The sequence below is a fragment of the Megascapheus bottae genome, chromosome 28, assembly GCF_031878675.1.
Source record: "Megascapheus bottae isolate mThoBot1 chromosome 28, mThoBot2.hap1, whole genome shotgun sequence".
In the NCBI taxonomy this organism is placed as follows: domain Eukaryota; kingdom Metazoa; phylum Chordata; class Mammalia; order Rodentia; family Geomyidae; genus Megascapheus; species Megascapheus bottae.
This window is the reverse complement of record NC_143536.1, coordinates 17055685-17078039: the sequence shown is the minus strand read 5'-3', so window position 1 is coordinate 17078039 and position 22355 is coordinate 17055685. Positions and strand designations below refer to the sequence as shown.

The 22355-nt window shown below is 39.7% G+C and overlaps 1 protein-coding gene across 1 annotated transcript in view; it reads right to left on the bottom strand.

Moving 5' to 3' along the window:
• Specc1l (sperm antigen with calponin homology and coiled-coil domains 1 like) overlaps positions 1-22355 on the bottom strand; it is a 143298-nt gene that overhangs the window by 35185 nt on the left and 85758 nt on the right. The window contains exons 11-13 of the mRNA XM_090320687.1: positions 13381-13464; positions 9639-9795; positions 7109-7211 (exon numbers count right to left, since the gene is read on the bottom strand). Of these exons, the coding sequence (XP_090176813.1) occupies positions 7109-7211; positions 9639-9795; positions 13381-13464 (344 nt within the window). The remainder of the gene's footprint in view (positions 1-7108; positions 7212-9638; positions 9796-13380; positions 13465-22355) is intronic.

Here is a 22355-nt window from a genome sequence, read left to right as displayed (position 1 = left end):
TCCAATTACACACATTAAACCTTAGGTTGTTCCTCATACGCCCACTGTATTCTCTGCTACATGATTAAGCCTTTCATCTCATTGTTTACCAGGGACAGTGTTACTAATCAGTCCTCCAAATCACAAATTTTCTGTGTTTAGTATGCCCATAGGCTCCTAATTTGAGCTACTGTGTTCTTTAATTTCAAATGTTCCACTTGACTCCACTGTATATCTAATTCGGGTAAATTCTCTCCCTCTCCATTTACTTTTTTCAACAGTTAAAGACAGTGTGTGTGCGTGTGCGTTGCACACACATGGGCACGTACATACAACCACAAACACCAATACTGAGGTTTGAACTCAGGGCCCGGACACCATCCCTTTGCTTTTTTGCTGAAGGTTGGCATCCTACATTTGACACGTAACTCCACTTCCAGCTTTTGGCTGGCTAAAGGTAAGAGTCTCAAATTTGTGCACGTTGGCTTTGAACTGAAATTTTCAGATCTCAGCCTCGTGAGCAGGCTGGATTATAGGTGTGAGCCATCAGAGCCTGATAAGACAATTATTTTAAAGGGTCCAAATATCTAGACAACTTGAAATTCCCTTCCTATTACTCATTGTCTTCCTTCACTTGCAGTCAATAGATGTGGAAGTTGAGATTCTCCACACCAAAGGGTTTCTGGGCTGGGGCTGAATGATGTCATCCTTCTCCAGAGACATTTTAAGCTTCCTCTAGCAGGTAATTAAAGTGAGAGCTGATCACCTTCATTCAACTGGTGATGTTCTGAACCTGCATTACTAACTGAATACTTCCAGTCAATCCTTATTTGAAGAGTATAATCCGTTCAAGATCTCAAATGAAAACCTAGAGTATTTGCCAATCATTCTTCTTTGGCCATTCTTCAACTCTATGGGCTCTTTAGAACTGTGAGAAGAGCTATGATTAAGCTTTCAGCCCTCTGGCAACAGCTTTCTATGTCTCTTTTTGCTCTATACACTTCAGGAATGGAAATATTGATAGCGAAAGCTAAGTCAAATGTTAAGGTTTTCTTTTCCCTAGAGTTATTGGACCTTACATGCTGCTTTTAAATCACATTGTTATCTTCCTACCTAAGGATTCCAAAATGAGCCCTGAACCACTGTTTTCCAATTGGCCTCTCCCTCAGGCCAGGTGCTGGCAAGTGAATGCAGGGAAGTAACATGGGTAAATATGATGCTCAATTCAATGTTTTTCCTTTTCTTTTTTTTGCCAGTCCTGGGCTTGAGCTCAGGGTCTGAGCACTGTCCTTGGACTTTCTCAAGGCTAGAGCTCTACCACTTGAGCCTCAGCACCACTTCTGGCTTTTTTCTATGTATGTGGTACCAAGGAATTGAACCCGGGTCTTCGTGCATGCTAGGCAAGCACGCTACCACTAGGCCAAACTCCCGGCCCCTGTAATTTTGGTTCCTGCCAAATTTTTCCTGGTGGTTAATCCCCAATGCCTTTGAAGATATTTATTTGAAATTTAAATAGATCTTAACTGTAGCCTTAGTAGACGTCTGGTCCCACAATTGCATCATAACTATAAACAAAAGTCTATATTGACTCTTAATTATTGGTGAATATTTTAATGACTAAGACATAAGCTTCCTGACAATGGGAACTATTTTTATTCCCTGATTTCTATTTCTACACCCAACATACTATCTGGCACACAGCTTAAAAACTGACAAACCAATTTTTATATTAGGGAAAATATGTTAGAATTTGAGTAAGAACAGCACATTAAAAACATGGCTTCTGAACCACTGAAGCCCATCAATTCATCTAATTGCACTAATCTCCACTAAGAAATGCCTCATTTTCTTCTCTGGCCTAAGGACTAATGGAGCACATCCCTCAGCAAAATTGCATTCCCAATGCTTATCTGAGACGAAATTGCCTCAGGAAGTATATAATCTATTGTTTATTTATTAAAACTGTTTTACACTAGATTAAATGATTTCATCAATATCCTTTAGATTTAACTAATCCATTTATATGTCTGGCATTTTATCAGAAAACAAGGCGATTTTTCAAACTGAAGTTCTGTCAAATTAACCTTTAGAGGTTTGGGTAACTGTATTTAGTGAGGCTTTTCTTCAACAAGGAAACAATGGTAGAACAAAAGCTCTTACATCTGAAATGGAAAAGTAATGTTTAGGGCCAGGAGTTTGGCCTAGTGGTAGAGTGCTTGCCTAGCATGCACAAAGACCTGGGTTCAATTCCTCGGTACCACATACATAGAAGTGGCTCAAGTGGTAGAGCTTTAGCCTTGAGAAAGCCCAAGGACAGTGCTCAGGCCCTGAGTTCAAGGCCTGGGGAGGGGGGAATAAAGTTTATCAAAGGTATGAATTATTTTCTCTCAATTACCTCATTGGATACTCTTTTATACTCTCCCAATCTTGTTACCACCATTCCCTAAAGCAACAGTTACGAGTTAGCAGTGGTTGCCTCTGGAGAAGAGAAATTTCAGAGGTAAGGAGAAAGGATAGTGGATTACCACTTCTTGCTATTAGCACTTAAGAATTATTAGAGTAAAATCCACACCTAAATTTAAAAACATAATGGTGTGGGCTTGGCATGCAGCTTACTGAGAAGAGTGCTTATCTAGCACATGTGATGCCCTCATTTCCACTGCAGTACCACAGGAAGAAAATAAATCATAATAATGTAGGAACTGACTTTTTTATTAAAGGAGGCTCAGCTTTTAAAGCAGTAGTTTTAGAAATTATTTATGGAATGCCATATGTGTTTATTTTTTCTTAAACCTTATAGGGGATTTTATTTCAGTCCACATTTTTAAACCTTACAATAATCAAAATATCAAGGCCCCTTTCAACACTAATATCCTAGTATCCCAAAACTTCAGTGCTTAATAAATGGAAGGGCATAATTTAAAAGAGAAAAATGTATTTGTTAGATAAAAGGCAAACTCACAGGGGCTTGTTTTATAATGGATGCTTAATAAAATTACAGTGATCAGCACAGTAATTTGAGGATGACTCTTAAAAGAGTTAGTGAAAGAAGATATGGGTATTAGGGAATCTATCTCCGTTGATTAGACAGCTTCTTCGACATAAAGCATTCATGGTCCAAACATTAATGATACATTTGGGGCCTGAAAGAGCAGAGCATGCTAAGTGTCACGTAACAGTTCCTGATCCACTAAGCAGTCAAGTGTCACAACCTACTCCTTCCCACAGACTTGCAAGTGGACAGAGACAAAAGGCCTGAACCCTAACTGCTGGCGCCTAAGGATGGTTCTGCTAGCTAGCTAGCTAGGCCAAGGTTCTGACACTGCTTATACAGCTCTTGAAAGATCAGGAACTCCAGAACATCTGTCAGATTAAAACAACCACATCCAGACTAATTTACAGACCCTAAGATTTAAAATTACAACACCAGCAAAACCTACTATTAAATCTTTTTTCCTTTTTTCTTTTTTTTTTGCCAGTCCTAGACTTGGGCTCAGGACCTGAACACTGTCCTTGGGTTTTCTCAAGCTAGAGCTCTACCACTTGAGCCTCAGCACCACTTCTGGCTTTTTCTATGTATATGGTACTGAGGAATCGAACCCCAGGTCTTCCTGCTTGCTAGGCAAGCATTCTACCACTAGGCCAAACTCTTGGCCCCAAGTATTAAATCTTCTAAAGAATAAAGTCAGTTATCCTGAGTCACAAGAAACATGCCATCTTCTTTCTCAAAAGAAGCTATACATATAGGTAATTTTAGAAATGTCCCTAAGAGGTGCAAATGAGCCGGGCACAGTGACTAACATAATCCTAACTACTGGGCAGACTGAGACAGGGAGATGATAGTTTAAGGCTAACCCAAGCAGAAAGTCTGAAAGACTCTCATCTCAACCACTAAAAAGCTGGGTGCAGTGGAACATGCCTGTAATCCCAGCCACAAAAGAAGTAGAATGATCTCAGTTCAGGTTTGCCCAAGCAGAAAAATAAGACAAAGCAGTTCAAAGTTAGCCCAGGCAGAAAAGTCCACAAGACTCTATCTCCAAAATAACTAGCAAAGAAACAGGATAAAAGAATGGCTCAAGCGGTAAAGTTAAACAAACAAAATTTTCTTGTGCTATCTTTGTCTGATTTTAGTACCAGTGTAGTATTGGTCTTGCAAACTGAGTTAAGGAGTAATCTTTGATTTTTGGATATGTTTGAAAAGAACCAGGGTTAATTACTCTTTTTAAACATTTGGGAAAATCAACTAAAGTGATTGGGTCCTGGCTTTTTGTTGTTGTTATTTTAACTTCTGTGATTATTAACTCAATCTCTTCTGCTGTTATTGTTTATTCAGATTTTTCTTTGATAACTTGGATATTTCTAGGAATTAGTCTATACTATTCATTCTATTTGTTATCCTATTTGTGGGAACACAATAAAGTATTTCTTTTTAATCCTGGGTCATTAGTAATGGCCATTCTTTTTTTTTTTTTTTTTTTTGGCCAGTCCTGGGCTTGAGCTCAGGGCCTGAGCACTGTCCTTGGACTTTCTCAAGGCTAGAGATCTACCACTTGAGCTTTAGCACCACTTCTGGCCTTTTGCTATGTATGTGGTACCAAGGAATTGAACTCGGGTCTTCGTCATGCTAGGCAAGCACTCTACCACTAGGCCAAACTCCTGTCCCCAGTAATAGCCCTTCTTTTAATGCTGATACTAGTTTTCATTTTTGACTTCTATCTTTAGTTAATCCACATAAAAGTCTGTCAAGTATGTGGATCCTAGAGTGGGAGTGTGACTTACTTCAGAGCTGGAGGTGTGACTTAAATGGCAGAGTACTTGCTTAGCAAGCACAGGGACCTGAGTTAGAACCCCACTACATCCAAAAAAAAAAAAAGTCTTGTTTTACTATTTTACTCTTTCTTTTTTTGGTCAGTCCTGGGGCTTGAAAGCCCTTGGGCTTTCTCAAAGCTAGAGCTCTACCACCTGAGTCACAGCACCCATTTGGGCTTTTCCTATGTATGTGGTACCAAGGAATTGAACCCTGGTCTCTGTGCATGCTAGGCAAGCACTCTACCCCTAGTCCAAACTCCCAGCCTATTTTTCTATTTAAATCTTTATTATTTCCTTCTATTTGCTGTGGGTTTTCTACTTTAAAGTGGAAAGTTAGGTTACTCTTTGGGGATCTCACTTATTAAAGTTAAGAGTTTATAGCTACTAACTTTCCTCTGAGAACTGCTGCTAGTAACTCTGTCAAAATTTTACTAATATTAGTATTATCTAATTTCTCATCATTTAATTATTTTGACTCACTGGTTTTTGAAGTTTGTGGCTTTGTTTCCATATATTTGAATTTTCTTTGTGTTATTAACTTTTAATAACATTTTACAGCAATCAGAAAAATATTAAATCTGTATGATTTTGATTTTTATTTACTGACTTCACATACACTGGCATGTCATGTCCCATCTGCACCTGTATTCTGCCACAATTATTGGGAGGAGTGCTACATAAACTGTTCTTCAGGTCTAGTGAGTTTATGGTATTATACTCACAAGTCTACTGAGTATAAAATGCGATTTAAGTCTTCTGTTTTGAAGCAAAGTCTTGCTGTACAGTGTAGGCTGGCTTTAGTCTTGCTGGGATTATAGGTATGTACTGCTGTCTTCTAGCTTTTTTGGGTATTCTATTTAAATCATTTGCTTATTATTTAGTGAGCAATTTTCTTGCTGGGATAAAATACACGTAACTGAAATGTTCATCACCGAGCTACTAACACCACCACTCAATCACCAGAGCATTTTTCATCTTGCAACAAACTGAACAATAATTCCCCCTTTTCTCCACCTCCAAGTTCCTGGAAATTATCATTCTGCCATCTGTTTGTATGAATATGACTGCTTTAGGTACTTCACGTAAGTGGAATCACACAGTAGTCTTCCTCCCTCTGTCTTCTGTTCTTCTGTATGTGGCTTGTACACTTGGCACAGTGTCATCAGGTAGGTTGTATAGCACATGTCAAAATTTTTTTCATTTTAAAGAGGATGATATTCCATTGTACATAATAATATTCTACTGAATTGGTTTATAATGTTCATCAATGGACACTTGATATGCTTGCAATTTGGAATTAATTATTCTGCTATTTACAGCATATGATTATATAAAAAAATACCATTTCAATCCTTTCTTTTCTTCTGTATATATACCTAGAGATTCAATTGCCAGATCCCATAGCAATTCTGATTAACATTTTTAGAATTGCCATATTACCTAGATCAAGTATACCAATTTAACAATAACATGGTTACCCATTTCTCCACATCCTCAGTGATAATACCAATAGTATAACAATACTAATACTGAGATGGAATCAAACTCGATACCTGATGCTTTCATTCACTCTATCAGCTAAGCCACACCTCCAACCCCAAGGGTTGATTCTTTCTTTCTTTCTCATACAAATTCTTAGTATATCCTTGTTGATTATTATGACTTCTTTTTTTGTTGGTTGGTTGGTCATGGGGCTTGAACTCAGGGCTGGGCACTCACAGTCCCGAGGTTTTTTTTGTTCAAGTCTAGTGCCACTTGTGGTTTTCTGGGAGTTAGTTGGAGATAAGAGTCTTATGGACTTTCCTGACCAGGCTAGCTTTGAATTGTGATCCTCAGATCTCAGCCTCCTGAGTAGCGAGGATTATAGGCATGAGCTACTGTTTTCTGGCTATTCTGACTTTTCTTAATGTCTAGCGCAATATATGTGGTGCTTTGATCCTAAATAAGTATAGGATCACTGCTAAAGTCTTGTACAAATACATGTGTCCAAAGGAGGCATGTTAATGCCGGAAGATCTTCTTTATCTGTGTTGGTTTTTTTTTTTCCCCTACTTTGTTACCTCTTTTGATACAAATGTTAGTTTGTTTTCGGCTTTTATTGCGGTGAGAGATAAGTGAAAGAATACAGGGCTCTCATCACCTTCTTGTGTGGCGTTTCACACTAACACCAAACTATGAGGAATAGCAGCTGCCATCTGGACCAAGCTTAGGATGAACTTGGAATCTGCCTCTGAGAGTCAGTATGAGACTTGTTTTAAATGTCAGTTACTAGTGAGTTATGACAGCAACAGTTCACATGAGAGGAAAGAACACATGACTACCTGGTAGCCTTCTGTTTTCTTCTGGCACCACTTCAATAAGGCATTCCTCTTCGATCCTCCATATTCTCTTGCCAGTGCTGATAGAGGGTCCTTCCTTTCCTCCCTGGTAAGTGAAAATAAGAAACAGAAAGTTGCAATCATTTTTATTTGGGCATGAGAATAGGAACATAGAAGAATATAATGTATTAGTTTACACATTTTTGGAATAGGATAATTTTACATGCTTGGATACTCAATATAGCAATACTTACCTTTTCTGCCAAGCACCAGTGGCTTGCATCTATAATCCTAGCAACTCACAAGGAATGACACTCTTTTTCTACTGCAAAGTGCATTGAAATAATACCAATTTTAATTTATATTGAGCCACAATACTCAATATTTTTTAATACTTAGATTGCTGCCTCAAAGAAATATATGTTTATGTATATGTGCCAGCCTTCTAGATTTCTGATTTGGCTGAAAGGGTTCCAAGAAGTTTGGTATAATATCATTGAACATAGGAAAATAAAATAAGAGTGAAGGGATGGGAATAAATGCAAAAGACAAGCCAAAAAACAGACAAAATAGAAAAGGAAATTGTCATGCTCAATATAGAAGTAACTATTCTGATAAACAGAGTCACTCTAGCTCACACAGGGTCTGTGGCTTAAAATGCATCAGAGTGACTCGATGGACACAATGAGAAGCTGCTGAATAGCGTTCTTTGCAGCTACAGGGTCATCTCTTGTCGCTTCTCCAATTTGCGATGGGGAAAGTAAAGGTAAGCATTTCCCTGTGGACCATGGCAGCTCAGAAGTAGGGAAGCCAGGTCATGTCTACCAAGCAGGGAGCCCATCACCTAGGACACAAAAAGGAACACTGACTGCCCTCCTTGCCTGCAAATCCATGGTTGAGCAACTCTGTCCCCCTGCTGTCTTGCCTGCTTGCTCCAAGGGGCTCTGCCTAGGAAACCACCATTGTTCACAGAGGTTGGGGTCACAGAGGTAGGACTTAAAATGCAAGTACATAATTTGAGAAGCTAAATATACTACTTTATTCTCACATTTATAAATGAACAGGCAAATAGATTTCTGAAACATTTTTCTATCCCTCCTTCCCTCATTCATAATACTATAAACATCCTATAAACAAATGTACTATCTTAATAGTACAGATAAAAAGAAGGTATGTAGATACTACCTTAATAATACCCTATCACAATATCTATCACAATATCTATCATAATTCAAAGCAGCTTATGACATAAGAGAACTATGAATAAAATATAAACTTACATTTTATGCATGGTTTATCAATTACTAACAGCATCACATTCCCCAACATCCAGTCCAAACTGGAGCCGCCATTGGCATCTCTCATTCTTTTGATAAAAAAGAATGCTGAAGTCATCTTTCCTCTTCGAAATCCTCCAAGCCTTTTCTACTCTTATCACCAGACCAATCCTGAAGACTATTACAATGACTGTTACAAGCTAGTTTCCCTTACTTTTGTTCAGAACGGTCCTCTAATCATCCTGTCAAGCAATTTATTTACTTCACTTTATAGCTTCTATAACATCAAAGTGATTCAACTTGACATTAGAGATTCTATCACCTAAGCCACACCCTAGCTATTCTATTTGTCTTTCCATGTCCCAGATATGAACAAAAATTCCTCTGATCTTCTAGCTACCTCCTGTGAATTTGCAGCATCCTAGCCTCTTCCAACAGGCCCTGACTGCTCACCAATTCATCCCTTCTGTACACTCACTCTTTACCTTGCCAATAACACCCTCAAAGCTCTACCCAAGTTCCATCTTCCTAGGAAGTCTTCTCTACCACTCCACTCCATATCCCAGGGTCCCAATTTCTTTATACAAGAATTCCTAATCTGAAATGTTTGAGACCAGAAGTGTTTCAGATTTCAGTGTAGAATATATGCATAGACTTTACAAGTACAGTACCTCTAAGTCAAAGTTATTTTGAGCATCAGTTGGTTGACTTGAGGTTTCCAGATCAGGGATGCTCAACTTGTACTTACTTTTGCACTGAACTATTGTTCTTGTTCTATTTACATACAACAAGAAGGGCAATACTCAACTGCTCAAAGAAAGGAATTGTCCCTTAATTTGCCCAATTCTGCACAGAGATGTCAACCCTTAACTCAAAAGAGGAAGGTGGGGGTGGGGGGAAGCCAGAGAGTTTAGATGCTTCTTTTTTCTTTCTTTCTCTTTTTTTCTTTCTTTTCTTTCCTTCTTTTCTTCCCCCCCCCCCTTTCTTTCTGTCAGTCCTGAGGCTTGAACTCAAGGCCTGGGCACTGTCCCTGAGCTTTCTCAAGGCTATCCTGTACCACTTGAATCACAGCACCACTTCCAGCTTTTTCTGTGTATGTGGTATTAAGAAATCGAACCCAGGACTTCGTGCATGCTAGGCAAGCACCCTACCGCTAGGCCAAACTCCCAGCCCAGATGCCATTATTTTTATAACTGATCATTTATTCTGAAAGGCTACGAAACGTGCTTGCAAAAGCCGCCACCATTATTCCCTACCGTATCCGGCTCCGAGTGGTGGGGGTCACAGACGCTGTGGGAGAAGAAGACAGGGAGAGCTGTGGTGATGTGGTTCCCATAGCCATGAGAGAAGCCGGTGATGCACCCTCGGGTGCAGAGATGTCCCGCTTCATTTCTTCACTGCTTCGTCGAGACACTGACGATGAGACATAATCATTACATGTTTTGAAGCAAAAACATTATAGATTGAGTTCTTAGCTACTAACCCTTTATCTTACTAATGACTGGAAAAGGCTCCTTTCCCCATCATTAACAAAATCTGTGAAGCCGGGTGCTGGTGCTCATGCCGGTAATACTAATTATTCAAGAGGCTGAGATCTGGGGGTTGTGTAGTTTGAAGCCAGCCTGGACAGGAAAGTCTGTGAGTCTTATTTTCAATTAAGCAGCCCTTCCCATCCTCAAACCCTCCCCCTCCCCCACCCAGCTTAAAAAAAAAAAAAGCTGTGGCTCAAGTGGTTGAGGAGTTAGCCATGAGTTAAAAAAAAAAAAAAAAGTTCAGGGACACACTTAGTCCCCCAAGTTCAAGCCCCAGGATCACTCCCTACCCCCCCTGCAACACACACACACACACACACAATCTACTGAATTCAAAAAGAATACTATATAAGCTTCTGTTTTATACCACTAAAAACCAGTCTTATTTCAACTGCACACTTCTTCCTGGCACACACAATTAAAATCCCTTCTGAATTTAGGTGAGAACACAATTTGTAGGGCTTCATGAGTCAGCCTGTATTCATTTTTGTTTTTTTTAAACCAAGAAGACAAAAAAGATACAAAGTCTACTTACTAGGGAGTGGCCACAATCGTTCGAGATCTATTTTGAAAGCCTAACACTATACCTTGTTAGAAATATAGAAACTCCAGGAACTGTAAGTGGAAGAAGCCACTCAGAACCTGGTAAGTGAGCTACACCCAAAGCGGCTTTACCCAGGGCAACACTGGCTATCTGACTGCTGGGTCAGCTGACTGCTGAGGGAGCTGGGCTCAAGCAAGTGAGAAACTGGTGAGCATCAGACCAAGTATCTCCTCATCCCAGACGAGATCAGGAGCATTCAGGGTGGCATGGCTGTAGACTCTCCTCACCTCAGAAAAGGGTGGGTAGCTGGGTGCTAAAAGCTCATGCCTATAATTTTGGTTTAAAGCCAGCCCAGCAAATAAATCCAAGAGACTCTTACTTCCAAATAACTAGCAAAAAGCTACAAGTGGAGGAGTAGCTCAAGCTGACCTTTAAGAAAAAGTCTAGTGAAAGCCCCAGTGTTCACACACACACACACAAAGAGAAGAGGACAGAGCACAGGACCCACTGAATATACTACTCCTGGGACTGTTGGTTAGTTTGTCAGTAGTAGGGGTTGGGGGACTTGAATTCATGGCTCTACATTTGCTACAGTCAAATGCAGATACCGGCTCTTGGTTTTGCCTGGGCCCAGTCTTGGGATTGCCATCCTCCTACCTATGTCTTTCACATAGCTCAGATTACAGGTGTGTATCACCAAGCCTGGCTCTCAATTTTAATATAATCAATGTTACATATCAGTAATTTCACCAATTATTAAACATTTTATTGTGTAAAATTGGCTTGATGAACATAGAATAAAACTACAGCTTCATATAATCCTGCACTAGTAAAGTACTAGTTTAAACATTCCAAGAAGACGTAGGTTTTCTCCTGTCCGAGAGTGGGAAACCTCCAGATCTTGAGCCATGTAAAGTCCAGCAAAAACAAACAAGGCAGATATATATACTTCTCACCAACTGTCCTCAGCCATACACCTGACTGATCTTGTATGGCCCAAGAATAATGTTATAAATACCCAAATGGCCCTGGTCCACCCCACCCCCCCAAAATTAGAATGACATATGTTTCAGGAATAGTGTTGTAAGTATTTTTTCTTATCAGTCTTTTTCAGGCCTTTAAAATCAACAGGTTTGTTTGTTTTTAAGTATTATGCTTGGGGGGTGTGGGGGGGGGAGGGAAATGGGTACCAAGACATGTGAAAGGGTATCAATGTATGTGAATTAATGCACCTTCTATCTGGCAAATATCATGTAACCCTTTAACTAATTACAATAAAAATAAATAAATAAATAAAAAAGAAAATTCAGTTGACCAGAGACAATTGGAAGTATTGCTAAATAAAAATCATCCATTAAAATGAAAAAAAAAAAAGAAACAAAAGCCATATAACAAATGATTGCTGTCCTTAAGGTGCTATGTTATCTCTCATCTCTTTTGCTGTTCCTTTGTTATCTCATATTGTCACAATATCTCACTTTGTTATCTGATATATTGGATACATTTGTATTTGGTTACTTGAAATTGGACAGGGAAGGGGGGAAAACCAAGAGGGGAGTGGGGGAGAGGGTAATGGGGACCAAGACATGAGGAAGGGTATCAATGTATGTGAATTAATGCACCTTCTATCTGGCAAATATCATGTAACCCTTTTATTAAATACAATAAAAAAATAAAAAAGAAAAAAAAAGTATTATGCTACAAAGCTAGATGAGGAAACCTCAGAAAAGTGTATACAAAACAGCCAGGTGTGGTGGCTCACACTTGCAGTCCTAGCTCTTGTGGAGGCTGAAGTCTAAGGATCCCAGTTCAAAGCCAAGCAAAAAGGTGGAAACATAGCTGTGGCTCAAGTAGTAGAGTTTTAGCCTTGAATATAAAAGCTCAAGGACAAACAGGCACAGTAGCTCACCCCTGTAATCCTAGCTACTCAGGAGGCTGAGATCTGAGGATCAAGGTTCAGAGCCAGCCCTGATACTAAAGTCTGTGAGACTCTTATCGCCATTTAACCAATAGAAAACCAGGAGTAGCGCTGTGGCTCAAGGGGTAGAGCTGTAGCCTTGAACTGAAGAGCTCAGGAACAACACCCAGGCCCTGGGGTAGGGTGGTAACCTTGAGCTAAAGAGCCCAGGCCCAGAGTTCAAGCCCCAGGACAGACAAAAAAAACCCAAAAAACTCAACAACAGAGCCCAGACTCTGAGTTCAAGCCCCAGGATTGGCACCAAAAAGTTTATATAAACTAGAGAAATGTCATTAGAAAGAATACTATTATGTCATTTGTAGGGAAATAGATGAGTCTAGACCAAAATATGTTAAGTGAGGTTAGCCAAGCTCAGGAGACAAATGGCAATGTCTTCTCTCATATGCAGAAGCTAGATTTAAAATACCAGGACGTAATACATATAAATATACAGGTCTCTAGGCATTCACACACAATTAGACCAAAGGAGGACACTCTTAAGAGAAGAACAGAAAGGTGCATGCCTATATGCATTTGATCATATGCATAAGGAAGGGTAGGCCATATGCAAAAGGGACATTAACTGTACTAAGGCAGTTACAGGGATTTTTTTCTCCCTTGATCCAGTTTCTAGTTTAGCTATGCAGTATAAGAAAAAGCCATAAGGAAAAATAACAACTCCAAAAGACAAAGTAATAAGGCCATCAAATTCATCATGAAAATTTTAATTCACTATTATAGAATGAGTTTATTACACTGGAGAGTTTAGATTTCAGAAATTTAGGAATGTGCTTTGAAATGCTTCTTCACACTCAGTCATAAAACGCTTGGGGATAAATATTCTTTCCTAATTCTATCAATTTTGTTTGAAGCTATATTTATAGCATGTTGTCTATTACACTGTAAGCCCTTATAAACTTCTGGACAAAATCTTTTTAAAAAAAGTATCAGATAAGAATCATTACCTGAGATGGTTTTAGCACTTTCCATGGCAGGAACTCTTGGTAGAGAAGCAGGTCGGCTGGTGGAAGATGTTCTCAGCAGATGCTCTGCACAAGGTAGAAACATCACGCACAATATATAAATTTGATGAATGGTGAAGTAACAAAGGTACAAGGAAATTGAGCTTCAATCTTCTCAACATTAAGCCTCATACTTCTTCCTAAGACAAGGCACTACAACAATGTCCCACAGTAAAAATGTATCCCACAGACAATGTGGTTAAACATTCCATCTTAACATCTTATTTCTTTTTTTTTTTTTTTTTTTTGCCAGTCCTGGCCTTGAGCTCAGGGCCTGAGCACTGTCCTTGGGCTTTCTCAAGGTTATAGAGTTCTGCCACTTGAGCCTCAGCACCACTTCCGGCTTTTTTCTATGTATGTGGTACCAAGGAATTGAACCCGGGCCTTCGTGCATGCTAGGCAAGCACTTTAACCACTAGGCCAAATTCCCGGCCCTTAACATCTTATTTCTACCCAGGAGAATACTCCTAAGTCATTTACTGTCATTCACCTCTTCAATGCAATTCAACAAAAATAAAGAGATCCCTTACTGCATCTAGATCTAAGGTACAAACTAAATAAAACATTGCCCTTGGTGCCTATATTAGTAAGAAGATCACAAACACATATAGCCATAGGAAAGTCTGGATGGGGTAATTATAGTACTAGCATGGCATAATACAGAGACAGGCATTCATTTCCATTTCAGGCAACAGATTAGGCTTCAAAAACATAATGGCCTGATAAGCAGAGAAGAAGGGATGGGAACTATTATTTTAGCCAGAAATAATCAGAGTAAAGGTATGAGTAAAAGAAAAAACAAAAGCTTAGTATAACCATACTATGGGATATATGAAGAAGAAACAGCCAGAGAATGGCTTTACAGGGAAGACAGGCTGACTGGAAAACCTTCTCTGCAGCCGTGTGGACTCAAGTCGGAGGGCAACAAGGTAGCACCATTTTTGAGCATTTGGAGATCATAACCAGATACTGTCTGCCTACTATTTATTGTTTACACTCCTCCCTGATTCTCTGAATGCAAACTTTCTTGGAAGCTTTTTATGTTCTTTAAACACAGAGAGAAGCTGTTCCCTATTGATTTCTTTTTCCTTTCTAGGGCTGCAAGCATGACAGGAGGCTATCTTCAGGCCAGAGCACATAGAGACAGATAGCTACAAAGACAAACTAGATGTATTCTGCCTGGCTGCAGTCTAGTGTGTTGGGGATATATGAATACAGTGATACCAAACACTAACCTTTGCATTTAACATGCTATTATTAGCTCTGCCTTCCCAGAATGCTCTCATTTTCTTTTTTAATTTTTATTTTTTGGTTGGTCGTGGGGTTTGAACTTGGGCTTTAACTCTACCACTTTGAGACACAACACCATTTCTAGTTTTCTAGTGGCTAATTAGGGATTACGGACTTTCCTGCCCAGGCAGACTTTGAACCAATTGTGATCCTAAAACTCATTGTCCTAAAAAGCTAGAATTACAGGCTTCAGCCACCTGCACCTGGCTTCACCATTTCTTTATAAGAATTAATAGTTTAAGGCCTAGTATAGAGGGCTTGCCTAGCATGCATGAAGCCCTGGGATCTGATTCCTTGGTACCACATACACAGAAGAAGCCAGAAGTGGTACTGTGGCTCAAGTGGTAGAGTGTTAGCCTTGAGAAAAAGCCAAAGGACAATGCCAGGCCCTGAGTTTCAAGGCCCAGATTTGGCGCACGGGGGGGGGGGGGGGGGGCGCGCGTGTGCACACACACACACACGCACACACACAAGGAATTAATAGTTTAGGAGCTGGTAGAGTAGCTCAGATGGCTCAGGGTTAATGTTCCATACCAACAGATAGGAGGAGGATAGGCAGGCAGACAGACAGACACAGACAGGCAGACAGACACATATACACATCTAATTTTAAAAATTAATGACATTCAATACTCTTTCTCAAAATACCATGTCAAAACTAAGGCTTATAACATTCTCTCTTAAAATAAGGCATCTTTCATTTCAAATTTTATTTTTTAAGTAAGAACAACTGTTTATAATCACTCCCTACTTTGGATACCTACAGAGTAGGAAGAATGTACTTACTTTCCAAACCAAGATAGGACATGTAAAGCTCAGAGTGATTACAATACCCTTATCTTGAACAAACATCACTTTTGTACAAAGAACTTATAAGCAAACATCAACCAGAATCTTGAACCTTGCCTACAGCTGGCATTTATCTTTATATCAAGAGTAGACTATGCACAGTCTGACAGACAAAACAAAGCAGAACATAGAGCTAGTAGAAAGCAGAAATCAACATTTTAAATTTAATAAAAATTTCCATTCTACAATTATGAAACTAAAGGATTATTTCTAAAAATCCTTGTCACCCAAAGAACACAACAAAATCAAGAAACTAAAAACAAAAGGCTACAAACAACAACAAAAACTTATTCATTCCTTAAGTGGAAAGTGCTATAAGGTACCTTAGTCAAACTTTTCTCTTCTACTATGTAAAATTATTGGAAAAACATCAATGAAATTACTACTGTTATATGTGCCCAACACCAGGCTTCTGTTATTGCCCATTTAAAGCTCCACATAGGTCTCAATTTTACAGCTAGTCCTTGAAAAAGCTTAACAGCTAAACTTTTTACAACATACAAAAATGCACTGGACCTTATTTGGCTATTCATTTTAAAATTATTAGGGCTAGGACCAGCAGTGTAGACCAAAAGTGGAGGGCATGCTCAGTATATATGATGTTCTAGATTCCATCCCAAATATCTTGTCCCCCCAAAGAACTGTGAGAAATTTCAAGAGCCAAAACAGTCAGTTGCCATTTCATGAAATATTCTTATATTGTGAACATAAAAATTGAGAAGCACTTGTCACAGTAAGAATGCAGATCTGCTTACTGGTTTCATCTTCATGTCAAATGTTAGTTTTAGCCCTCTTCAGGAAATAAGATTAGTATATTACATTTTATGGTAATAGATTCTATTTAAATGTCATATGGAGCTATTCTCATCTTTAATTCATTCATCAGACAAAAATCACTTGGCTGTTCACTACTTGCCAAGCACTGAGCTGGGTGCAAAGGTCAGAGAAAGGAGACTCTCATGGAACTGAGTCAAGAGCGGAAGCCAGACATTAAACAATTCATGAGTGAATGAGGCTAGGAAAGAACAAGCCAGAGGCCCTGGGAACCTAGAGTGTGACGTGCCTGGTCTTGCTGGTTGGTCCGGAAAGGCCTTCTCAGGAAATGACAGTGAAGTGGAAACTAGAAGGATAATTAATCGTTTTTATACAGGCAAGGAGAGCTTGGAAAGAAAAGTGTCTCCGTTTAGTGTTCAGAAAGACGATGATATTCAAAGGGCAAGGGGAGAATGGAGCGAGGTAAATCTGCAAAGGCAAGGAGAAGTCATACAGGCAAACTGCAAGGTAAGGAGTTCAGACTTTATCCTGTTGGCAGTGGGAACCAATGAAGGTTTTCTCAGGTTTGTATTTCTCTGGCTGCAGTGGGTTGGAGAGGTTAGTACAGGAAAACGAGTTATACAATACAGACAAAAGATGATGCCGATTTGAACTTGGGTGATACCCTTCACTGCTGACAGCAATGAAGATAAAACGTAGAGACAGATGGGAGAGATCACTAACAGGTATGACAAATAGTTACTGACAGAAGAAGTAAAAAGAGGACACCACACAGAGAGACTTAAAAAAAAGCGGGGCCAGGAGTTTGGCCCAGTGGTAGAGTGCATGCATGAAGACCTGGGTTCGATAGCTTGGTACCATATACACAGAAAAGGCCAGATGTGGTGCTATGGCTCAAGTGGTAGAGCCCTAGCCTAGAGAAAAAGCCCAAGGACAGTGCTTATACCCTGAGTCTAAGTCCCAGGACTGGCCAAAAAAAAAGGTGAAGTGAAGAAAACTTAATCCACTGAATTAGAAACACTCAAGAGAGAATCATAGTGAGAGTTGCTCAGAAGGAAAAGTGTCCAGGGATGTGCTTGGGTGTCTGTGGACATAGCTCCCATTGGTAACCTTGGTCAGATCAATTTAATACACTGATATAAAGTAAGATCAGAATAGGGTGACTAATAAGGGAGATGGGAAAGATGAGGAGATAAATTGTACAAGGGTATATAACATGGACAAAGGATATGTAATAGGTGGTAGTTTCCCTATTCCTGTGTGTGTGTGTGTGTGTGTGTGTGTGTGTGTGTGTGTGTGTGTGTGTGTGTGTGTGTGTGTGTGTGTGTGTGTGTGTGTGTGCGCGCGCGCGCGCCAGTCCTGGACTTGAGCTCAGGACCTGAGCACTGTCCTTGGACTTTCTCAAGTCTAGAGCTCTACCACTTGAGCCACAGCACCACTTCTGGCTTTTTTCTATGTATGTGGTACTGAGGAATTGAACCTGGGTCTTTGTTCATGCTAGGCAAGCACTCTACTACTAGGCCAAACTCCCGAGCCCCCCACCTCCCACCCTTTTGCTTTAGTCCTTGAGACTGGGCCTTCCTAGGTACCTTGGACTGGTCTTGAAGTCATGATCCTTCCTGCCTCAATTTCCTGAATTCTGAGATTTCAGACAAGAACTACACCCATTTTTTTTCTTGACATAATAAAGATATAAGCCTGTGTGCGTGAGTGTGTGTGTGTGTGTATGTGTGTGTGTATGTGTGTGTCTCTAATTGGAGATAAGAGTCTCAAAGTCTTTCCTGCCAGGGCTGGTTTTGAACCCTACTCTTAAGATCTCAGCCTCCTAAGTAGCTAGGGATATAGGCATAAGCCATCAACCCAGCAAGATATGAACTTTTCTTTTGGACCAGTCTTAGGGCTTGAACTCAGGGCCTGGGCCCTATCCCTGAGCTTCTTTTTGCTTAAGCCTACCATTCTACCATTTGAGCCACAGCACTACTTCTGACTTTTTCCATTTATGTGGTACTGATCAATCAAACCCAGGGCTTCATAAATGCCAGGGAAGCACTCTACCACTAAGCCACATTCCCAGCCCAGGATATGAGTATTTTTAAATGATAGAAGGGAGCCAGTAAATTGAAGGTATAGAAAAAAGAGGACAATCAATAATGTAAGACTAAACATATCTGAAAATTTTCAGAGAGATAATAAGACTCAAAGTTCAGATAAAGATATAAACCATACTGGATGCTACAGTTCACACCTACAATCTCAGCTACTCAAGAAGTTTTGTATCCTGGTCTGAGAGGCCAGCCCAGGCAAAAAGTAGTGAGTTCCTCTATCTCCCTACTTTCCAAGAAAAAGCTGGGTACGGTGGCACATATCTGTTTACCAGTTAGGAGGAAAGTATAAGGAGGAAGATCACAATCCAAATTAGTCAAAGCAAATAAACAAACAAACACTATCTCAAAAATAACCAAAGTATCAGGCTGGGAGCATGGTCTAATGGTAGAGTGTATGCCTAGCATACACAAAGCCTTGGGTTCGATTCCTCAGTACCACATACCCAGGAAAAACTAAAAGTGGTGCTATGACTCAAGTTGTAGAGCTCTACCCTTGAGAAAGCCCAAAGACAGTGCCCAGGCCCTGAGTTCAAGACCCAAGACTGGCAAAAACATAAAACAATAATAATCAAAGCAAAAAAGGGTTGCAGTCATGGCTCAAGTAGTAGCCTGTCTGCCAAGTAAGCTCAAGACTCTTGAGTTCAACAGTACTGATCTGAGAGGAGCTGGGAGAGAGAGAAAAAGAAAAAAAGAGAGACATAAACAGACACATCTAAACACAGATAAATTCTACTTACTTCAGATAGACAGCTAGAGATAACATGACCACGCCTGCTACTCATGGTCTGCTAAGTGAAAATAGCTCACATGTTAATATTAGTCAAAAAGGATTTGTAGGGGTGGGGGGTGCTGTTTCTGGGGCCTGACTTCAGGGCCTCAAGCTTTCACTTAGCTTTTTCCATCCAACGCTGGCACTCTATCATGTAAGCCATATCTCCACTTCCCTGTAAATATGATCAAGGTTGAAAACTATAATGAAATAAGAAATCTCAGTAAAAGAGTTCCAAGAATATAAGATAGATGATCCCTGAAATACAATTCAAAAGACAATGGAAAGCTGAAATTGGAACCAATATTGAGAAATACCTTATGAAAATCCAGTTCCCACTTGAAATTCAAAGTATTACTAGAAGAAATAGAAACTCAGTCTACATTGAAGACAATCACAGCAACAACAAAACTCCACCTTGGTCCATCTCTTGAGCAGACCATTTCAAACATCCCACAGCTAAAGGCCAGAAGGGAAGTGTCTAGCAAAAGGCACAAATTAATCTATTAAGATATTCACTTTCAACAAACAATTATAAAAATACAACAAGCAAGAAAAGGCTGGCTTGCCTGCAATCTAGTCATTCAGATCTGGGCTGCATGGTAATATCCACCACCCCATACCAAAACAAAAACAAAAAACCAGAAACAAAGAGTGGGGAAGTCAAACATAGCCATCTCACTACAATAAGACACTGTAAGACACTGTGTGTGTGTGTTGTGTGTGTGTGTGTGTGTGATACAAATGTTGGAACTATCTGACAGGGCATTTAAATAATTGTGATTAATACGTTAAAGTACCTAGTTAAAGTACCTAGTGGTAAAGGTAAGAAAATATACAAGGTTAGTTAGGATGGCCTAGTTCATTTTCTCTTGTACTTGCAATTTCTTTGTCAATCCCCTGGGGACATAGCATATGGAGGTGTTTTTGGTTGGTACAGCTGAGAACACTGGATGCCCCTGGCATCCTAGTGGGCAATATCCTTCAGTACATAGAGGACAGGGATACCACTAAACATCCTATACTTCATCAAACAGCTTCCTTCAACCAAAAGTTGTGTGGCCTAAGTAAGGCCAAGGCAACCACTAATAAAAAGCAAGTATATGAATAATAAGTTGACAGAGAAGGTAAAATAGAGAAAGGGGAAAAATAGGTCAATGAACCCAAGAGAAGAGAGAAAAAGAAAAGAAACAAGTCAAATAGAAAACCTTTATCAATAAGATAAATTTTAGTCTAACCATATCAATAAATATATTAAAAAGGAATGAGCTAGGTGCTAGTGGCTAATGACTATAATCCTAGATATTACATGGTCTAAGATTTGGAGAATTTCAGTTACAAATCATACCAGGAAAAAAAAAATCTTGAGACTCTAAAAAATAACCAGCAAAAAGGTGAACTGAAGGTATGGGCTGAAGTTGTGGAGCATCCCTGAGCAAGTGAGCTGAGTAAACAAAATCCTCAGTACAGGGAGGAGGGAGAGGGGAAGAAGGCGAATGGCCTAGAGCTGGGCTTGAATAGTAGAGCACCTGCCAAGAAACTCAAGTTTCTGAGGTCAAACCCTGCTTCAGGATGGGGAGAGGGGAAAAAGAAGCCTAGAGCTTGTAGTTACTAGCTACTCAAGAAATCTGAGGATCCTGGCAGAAAAGTGTGTGAGAATCTCATTTCCAATTCAAGCAAAGGGCCTTGAAATGGAGGCATGGCTCAAGTAGTAGACCCAAAAAGCTAAGGAATAGTACCCAGATCCTGAGTTTAAGCTCTAGTACCAATAATCATGCCTGTGCCACATTCCTAGCATGCATGAAGCCCTGGGTTCCATTCATCAGTATCCATAAATGGAAAAAGCCACAAGTGGCGCTGTGACTCAAGTGACACAGTTCTAGCGTTGAAAAAAATTAGCTCAGGGATATTGCCTAGACCCCTGAGTTCAAGCCCCGGGACTAGGCAAAAAAAAAAAAAAGCTTTAAAACAACAACCAAACAAAACAAAACAAGGCAGGGGTAGCACTGTTTATTACCATACTTATGTTACTTATGTAACTGTAACCCCTCTGTACATCAGCTTTACAAAAAAAAAAGGTTAAAAAAAACTTTAAGAGAATCAAAGTAAACATTGGTAGAACTGAAAAGTAAAATACTTGGAGGGCTCAATATACAATATCTAAATAGAAGGAGTTAGCATAAAATCAGTAAGGACATAGAAGACAAAGGACTATCTTTACTTATAAAACACCCTTCCCAATAAGAACAAAACATATGCATATTGCTGAGAGAAGACTAACTTAAAAGACTGCATGTTACACAATTTCATTTATATGTCATACTGGAAAAGATACAATTATAGGAATGGAAAACATACCCGCATAATTGATGGGTACATGTGGACTAAACAACTTCTACTGGGGGGATTTCCATTATTAAATGATAGTTCCCATGTTTTGTTTATTTTTTCTTTTTTGTTGGACATGGGGCTTGAACTGGGCTCGGGCGCTGTCCCTGAGCTCTTCAGCTCAAGGCTATCTACCACTTGAGCTACAGTACCACTTCCGGTTTTCTGGCAGTTAATTGCAGATATGAGTTTCATGGACTTTTTTGTGCCCAGGCTGGCTTTGAACAGTGATCCTCAGATCTCAGCCTCCTGAGTAGCTAGGATTACAGGTATGAGCCACCAGTGCCCAGCTTCCATCATTATTAATTAATCCATTATTAAATGATCTATAGGTAACTGAAATACCATTATTCAGCAATGATCTAAGCTGATGAGAGATGTGACAGTAATACCACAATGACATCAGGTAATCACAAGCTCTTCATCCAGATACCAATTGCTGAATACTGCAGGCCTCCAAATTCCAGAGTAAGTGGGAAAGTAAAGGCCTTTCTAGCTCTTTTGTCAGGAAGCTACCTCTGTTGCCTGAGGGTATATCTGTATGAGGGGGGGAGGGAGCGCAAGAGTACCTAACGGTCCATTAATAATAAGATTTTTATTTGTTGAGCTTGAGAGTATTCTTGCAACTAGCATCCATTCAGGCATGCTGACATATAATATAAACATACACATTCACACACATAGTAAAATACTATCTAGAAAAACTAGAGATTTAAGTGTTAAGTAGAATAAGAGATAGCACC